Source organism: Onychostoma macrolepis, chromosome 22 (assembly GCF_012432095.1).
Source record: "Onychostoma macrolepis isolate SWU-2019 chromosome 22, ASM1243209v1, whole genome shotgun sequence".
NCBI classification, from domain to species: Eukaryota; Metazoa; Chordata; class Actinopteri; order Cypriniformes; family Cyprinidae; genus Onychostoma; species Onychostoma macrolepis.
The window spans coordinates 29792377-29799882 of record NC_081176.1 but is presented as its reverse complement, the minus strand read 5'-3'; the positions used below and the strand labels follow the sequence as shown (position 1 = coordinate 29799882).

The window sequence follows — 7506 nt, the reverse complement described above, 5'->3', positions numbered from 1 at the left end:
AATGGACAGATTTGTGTACAGTAGATACATGTTTGTGCTTGTGTGTGTGTGAATAAAATCTGAACAACTATTTCTCTGTTTGTACAAAGCGCACATTTTGTCACTGTGAATTGCCTTTATTTCTTGCTTTTGTGAAATGTTCTGAAAGTTGTTGATGTGTATGTCTCTGATTGATTTAAATTGGCAACAGTGAAGGAGGAAGTGTGTCTCTGTCTCACAGTGCGCACACACTCTTTGCTCTCTGGGTAAGCAGCTCTTTCTGTGTCTGCCGGTCTCGATGGCTAGTCTGTGCTCACTGAGTCTGTACTTGGTCAGGATCCGTCTCTGCTTTGTGTCTTTGACACTCTGGAGATATTCTTCTAATTCATATTTTGATTTTATAGTTCGATAGAGTTGTAATTTACTTTGTGTTTTGGTTTCTTGATCCCAATGTTCCAGATATATATTTTTAGATTGTTTGATAATTTGATTTATTTTGATGTTTGGGTGAGAAGCAGTGCTGGTCTGAGACTGGTTAGTGTTAGTAGAGTTAGTCAGGTTAGTAAGTCTCAGAACCAGCTGACTGAGGGGACTCTTTTCGGGGTTCAGTTCTTGGGTTTGTAGTGCTTTAAAATGTAGCGATTCTGTGGGACTTGATTTAAGATGCATCCAGAATTTGAGGGATCTTTTTCTGTATATTTATAATCAATGGGAATCGGCCTAATTCTGCCCTACATGCATTATTGGGTGTTTTTCTTTGTAATTTTAGAATCATTTTGCAGAATTCTGTGTGTAGGGCTTCTGTTGGATGTCTGTCCCATCTAGTGTAGCTCTGATCACTGAGTGGACCCCAAACCTCACTTCCATACAGCGCTATGGGCTGAATCACACTATCAAAGATTTACACCAAATTGGAAGCGGTATTTCAATCATTTTTTTCTTGATTGCGTATAGAGCTCTTCGATCTTTGAGAGCATTCACTGTCAAACTGAAACTCCCCGATGCAGTGATGATCTTATTAACCGTGTCTGCTGGTCATGTGTGTTCATTACTGAGCTTTTAACCCTTGTGTTACATTCAAATCCCTACAACACTGGTGCTCCCGGTCAAAAATTACCAGCCCACAAAAAAAAAAATAGCTTATCAATCTCTTATCACCAAAAATGAGATTCAATCTTTTTGTCTTGGTCTTGAAGTTATTGCCTGTGTCTTAAGGTTATGTGTTGTAAATATTGGCTATGAAAAAAGACATGTTAAATGTTTCTGTACTGTAGCTCGGGAGACACTGTGTTTTTGGAGAAAGAGGAAGTGTATAATAATCCCGATTTGCAATGCAAAAAATATTCATAACATCACATGACTTTGCTTAATAGTTCAGGTCATAGCATTATGTTTAATTATGTTTATACTCTCCTGTACTATTTTAGGTCACAACTGAATCACATCCACATATCAGCAGAAAACCAGAGAAATGTGACATCAAATTATTGCGAGAGATTCATTTATTTTACTTTTCACTGGGACATTTAGGGACTGTCGTCGACTTCTTTCCAGATCTGATATCATAAAATAGTATAGCAACAGTAGCCACGCCCACCAGAGCAGAGATGACCAATCGGATCACAGCTTCAGTAAAACCACAGGAGTGACTGGAATCTGTGGAAACAAAAAGGTTACCGGCTCTGTTCAATGAAGGGGTTAAAATACTAAATAGTACAAATGCCTTTCTAGTTTCTGACCTCAAACAAAGAAGAGTGACTCACAGCAGTTTACACTGATCAGCCACATCATTAAAACACCTGCCTAATATCGTGAAGGTCTCCCTCATGCTGCCAAACAGCTCTAATGCGTTGAGTCATGGACTCCATAAGACCTCTGAACGTGTCCTGTAGTGTCTGGCACATCACCAGCAGATCATTTAAGTCCTGAAGTTGAGAGGTGGAGCCTCCAAAGATCAGATCCATTACATAGATGTTCAGTCAGAACCTTTGCTATGCTCCTCAAACTGTTCTTGAACAACTTTTTCAGTGTGTCAGGATGATCCTGCTGAAAGAGACCAATGCCATCAGGAAACACCGCTGCCATGAAGGGGGAATATGGTCTGCAGCAATCTTTAGGAAGGTTTATGTGTCAAAGTAACATCCACGTGTCAAGTTAAGTAGCTCCATACGCAGCAAACTGTGATGATCAGAGAGTTCTGCCACCTTTATATCATGGCCAGCATTACGTTTTTCAGCAGTTTGAGCTCCAGTAGCTCTTCTGTGTGATTGGATCAGACGGGTTAGTCTTCAGTCCTCACATGCATCAATGAGCTTTTGGGCTCCAGTGACCCTGATGCTGATTCACCAGTTACTCTTCTTACTGGGAACACTTGAGATGCTCTGACCCAGTCATCTAGCCGTCGCTGTTTGGCCCTTGTCAAGTCTTTCAGAGATATTCAGATTTTTCCTGTTTCCAACACATTCAATTCAAGAACATCCGACTATATCTCACCCCTTGACAGATGCTGCTGTATTGATGTGATCAATGTGTTTCACTTCACCTGTCACTGGTTTTAAAGTTGTGGCTGATCAATGTATTATTTGAATTATTATTATCAAGGCAGTTTTCACCGGGTCAGTTGTCTGTCTCAATCGCTTAATTTAGGATCATTTTTGTCAATTCTATCTTCCTAACTGAAATTCGACTGTCGTTATTATTTGGTTTATTTGATAAATACTGCACATAATAAAATTACATTTAAAAAAAAAAAAAAAAACATTTAGAGGAGTGTTAAAGGGTTTACTCCACCCCAAAATGAAAATTTTGTCATAGCATACACTGTTTGTGTTCAGTGGATACTCTCCAAAATGGCGCTATGTGACTCGGAGGAGACGAATTGTTGAATAAAGTCGTTATTTTTGTTTTCTTTGTGTACACTTGTAGCTTCGTAAAATTACAGTTGAACCCCTGATATCACATGGATTATTTTTGCTACTTGCTACTTTTCTGGATCTTGATCATGTGAGGATCCTTGCTGTCTATGGAGGGTCAGAGAGCTCTCAGATCCCATCAAAAATATCTTAATTTGTGTTCAGAAGATGAACGAAGGTCTTATGGGTTTGGAACGACACAAGGGTGAGTAATTAATGACACAATTTTCAATTTGGGTGGAGTAACCCTTTAATTAAGTTGCATTCTTATTTGTATAATTAAAAGCAATTCATTATATTTGTTGGTGAACACAAAGTATAAATGTCTGGTTTTGAACTTAACCTGTATTTAGTGGACAGTGTTCCTGAAAGCTGAATCGTGTCGTCTTGTTGCTGACTGGATTGGCAGCCACACAGTGATACACATCATTATTTCTGTCTTTTATCTCCAGCGGGAGAGACAGAGTGACGCTGAGGTCAGGGCTGCTGGTCTGATTCAGTCTTTCTCTCCCTTTATACCATGACAGAGAGACTCCTGGTCCATTCGCAGCTGAACACATCGCTGCAGAAGAAAAACCTCCATCTGCACCAAAACAAGCATCTGCACATTTCTGCAACACTAGTGAGAAATGAAGAAGAGAGGTTGACTTTGAGTCTTAAAATGACTTGCAGTCATCATGCTGCTAAACATACCCTGCTGTTCAATCAGGGTTGTGCTCCAGAAAGCAAGTTTAACTTAACGTCACATAAACCCTGAACCTTGCTTGCTTTGGCTAAACAGCTGTGAAGAGTTCAGTCGATCTCCTGTTAGTAACTCTGAGTTAACTCGTACATAAAGACATTTGCTGCGTCCCAAATTACCTACTCATACTATGCACTAAAAGTAGATGCTTTTGTGCATCAAACCACTTTCAGGGCATCTCTCCTCAACTGTCTGTCTCTTGCACCTCCACCATGCTTTTAGTTCCTTTTATTCATGATTCATTTCACTTCTTCCTCCAAAGTGCAGAGGGTTGTGGACAATATCAGCCGTTGGAGAGTGAATGGATTCACACTTAGGAAATCTATTGTAAATAATAGACCAAATATGGACTTTTGTCATACTGTTTTCAGCATATTCTTATTCTAATCTCACATACTATATAGATATGTGATATGTAGCACACTTTAGTGAACCACACTAGATCACAGATATTTATTTAGAGCAGGTGCCCTCCATTCAAACGAGCCCAAACACACCGTAAACCAGCGATCTACAGATAATCCTCACAGAGTGGCATTACATGCGGCTTTGCTGTACATAAATGGACCAAGTTGAACATATTATTTAGACAGGTTGTGAACCATGTTTTGTTTTCAGACAGTTGAATATAATATAAGCTGATTATAAGGTGTCGAGTTTCATATCAAAATGTTCATCTCTTAATTTCTTGAGTAATGGGCTATTATTACACATCTTTCAACAAGACTCTTGATACACTAATCAGAGAAAAAAGCGACACCAAACTGCCAGCCCACTCTGATTATGTAAATGAGTCCGCTTTCAAACAATGAGACTTCTTCCCACCAAAATTACACCGTTTTCATTGGTCAAGCCAAACTCATAAAGTGTGACTCGCCAGAAGTTAAAAGGCCACATTCAGGGACCCTTCAGCTGGTTACTGTTTGTGTGGAGAAGACTGGAGACATCCAATCCGACCGTGACGACGCAGTATCGTACATTTGACTAAACTAAACAGAGGTTTGGCATAAGCTGTGGTCTCTGTTACAAAGGCGCTGATGGTTTCTATTCAGGTGGTAAACTAACTCTTACTCTTCTCACAGCTTCATTCTTTCACTTTCACTTCCCCTTGTTCCCATGTATCTGCGTGAGTGTTTGTGTAGAATAGTTATGTGTCAGTGTTTCAGTTAATAAATCTTGTGCACAATTTCATGATTTTGGTTTCGGTGGTCACTGCTCGCAGACAAAGTTATTTTAAAGAGCTGATCTTGCTACATTTTATGTGGCTGCGAAAATAACACTTCTTAGTGTTGATACAAAATTACACTTAATGTTCACTGGACGAACAGATTAGTTGATTGTTATATTGATTCTGTTACAGTACCGGCAGCTGATGTAAATAATTATAATTAATTATCAATATTTATGTACATTTCCCTTTTGAGCAGTTAATTTAGCTGCTTTAACACACACCTACATGAGTTTGTGAGTGCTTGTTAAACTCTGTAAATGGCAGACGGATCCAAATTCAGATGAAACAAACATCATTTAGCGAGAAAATTAATACAATCAAAAACATTAGAAGTTAAAACACTGCTTATTTTTTATTTTATTTTGAAATGTAAGTAAACTGTAGTGAATAATCAGCAAATACACACCATGCATAGTAACATTGCAACAATAGCTGGTTTATTTTCTTGTATTACTCACCAGATATCTGACACTCGCTGACCGGCGAGCTGCTCTCAGTGACTGGCAATGAGACAGGTGCTATAAAATAAATATTTCTTAATATATTCTTTCTTTTTTTTCAGTCCGTAAGAGGAAAGATCGAAACTGATAGTGTAACTCACCATAAACCGTAACACTGAATCTTTTAAATGTGGTCATTGCGTTCATAATCTGTGCCGTGTAGAGTCCAGAGTGACTGGTTGTGATGTTTCTGACGGTGAGAGATCCCGTCTGCTGGTCCATCTGCAGTCTGTCTTTAAGTCCCTCGTAACTGTCATATATAGAGATGCTCAGCTTGTAGATTTCAGCGATGAGAGTGTCTGGATGCTCAGGTCCAAACAGCCACAGAATCTGCTTTTCTCTGTTAACCTCACGAACACCAGTGTGTAATACAACAGAATCTCCCGTCATCACCGATATGGTCTTGATTTCATCCGTCTCCGCACCAAACGCAGCTGGAGAACAAGAGCGGCATGAAGCTTTCTTTTAACATGAAACAAAGACAAATAGAAGACGAGCAGAAGTCTGACTTACCGCATACGATGAGCAGAATCAAAACTAACCAATTACTGACAAGCATTTTTCTTAATTATACTTAATCGTTTACTTTCTGTCCATTTTTTTTTAAAGCACAACCTTCTGATCGCATGTCAATGAGGTCTGATAGTTTTTATGTGAAGTGCCCTTCACACAGCTCTGTCACACACCAGCAGTTGTGCATCTGCCCACAAACCACATCCCTTTAGTTTACGCCCACATGATCTAAATAAAAATGAGATTGAGCTGCTGGTCACAGTTCATCTGCTGGTGTACATGACCAGCTTTCACAGCAGTAGACCTACACATACACACAGGCACATATTTTATACATTCATGTTTCTTACTTCACTCAGAAGAGCTGATTGTGATAGAAATGTGAGAAGTTGTGCTAGTATAAATCAGGGTGATAACGTTCACCTCTTTACACTCGAAATCACACGAATCCACCCGTCTGTGATATTGTGCTGCTGAGAGTCACCACACTGTTATATTGTTGTTTAAGTGCTCTAGCAACAAGCTATGATTTGTCATTCATGAGCGAATTATCTCTTTAAGTGTATAGGATTTTTTTTTTTTTACCCAGTTTTTCCTAAAAAGGTGTTATTGTTTCATACAGTGAATGTGTATATCAGAGTTCATACAGGACAATGCTATTATGCTGATGAGAAACACCTGAAAACAATCAGCTGATGTGTCTGATAACCTCCTAAATCCTGATTGTGACTGGCTTTCTGCTGCCATCTACTGGTCAAGTCATGAAAATGCATTTGCTTAATATTTGTTAAAAACCTATATTTACACACAAACAGACCACAAACATTTTAGACACCATTTAGTTTTTTAGCACAAATGTCACAGAATTGAAAGCACAGGATTGTGGGAAATCAGGCAGCAAATGACACGACTTTCTTCAAAAATCGATCAGATGAAGGCTCTCAGTAGTTGAGACCCCAACGTATTTATTTTCATATTAAACAATGCATCAGACATTTATCACTCAGTTTAGCGCTAAAATACAATTTATAGGCTATTAAAACCCTCTCTGGGATATCGTCACTTATAAATGACTCTAATAAAATAGCATTTAAAATACAATATTAATGTTCAGCCAACAACAGGATATTTTATTGATGTCAAATGACATCTCTTCAACCAATAAAATTCAAATGTATTTACCATGTGCTTCACATTTTTGTTAGGTCACATGCTGTCAAGGCTCCATATTGAGCTTTATTTAGAAAATACACTAAGACATGGTTTTCAGGCAGAGAAATTGAATCTGACTTTGTATCAAGTTTTAGACATTTTAACGCGTGAGTTCCAAATAATATAGCAGCAAAAAATGTAATGTTCATAAAGATTTTCAATGTTTTTTGGAACAGTAAGACTTTTTCACTTCTTTTCAGATAGAGACAAAGCATTTGATTATGTGTGAAGTTTCAAACTATTTGGCAAAAATAATTAACCCTAATGGGACAAAGTGCCAAAATGTCAGAACCCTAAAAAAAGGTCAAAGGTCAGATGTAGAAAACACATTTTGGAAAATGATTTTACTCTTAAATATACATAAAATATAAAGTCAATTATTTTTTTCAAGCTGTGAATTCACAATTAGTCCTAAAT

At 38.2% G+C, this 7506-nt stretch overlaps 1 protein-coding gene and 1 long non-coding RNA gene across 3 annotated transcripts in view; one reads left to right on the top strand and one right to left on the bottom strand.

Annotated features, from left to right (window-relative positions):
- The window catches only part of LOC131530486 (uncharacterized), a 35180-nt gene that overhangs the window by 5436 nt on the left and 22238 nt on the right, over positions 1–7506 (top strand). The gene's annotated exons all lie outside the window — the stretch shown is intronic.
- si:ch1073-214b20.2 (hepatocyte cell adhesion molecule-like) lies at positions 727–6119 on the bottom strand. Its single transcript, XM_058760768.1, has 5 exons — positions 5878–6119; positions 5466–5798; positions 5323–5382; positions 3235–3510; positions 727–1635 (listed from the first exon to the last, which is right to left on the bottom strand). The coding sequence occupies exons 1-5, from the start codon at positions 5921–5923 to the stop codon at positions 1487–1489; spliced, it is 864 nt and encodes a 287-aa protein (XP_058616751.1). The 5' UTR covers positions 5924–6119; the 3' UTR covers positions 727–1486.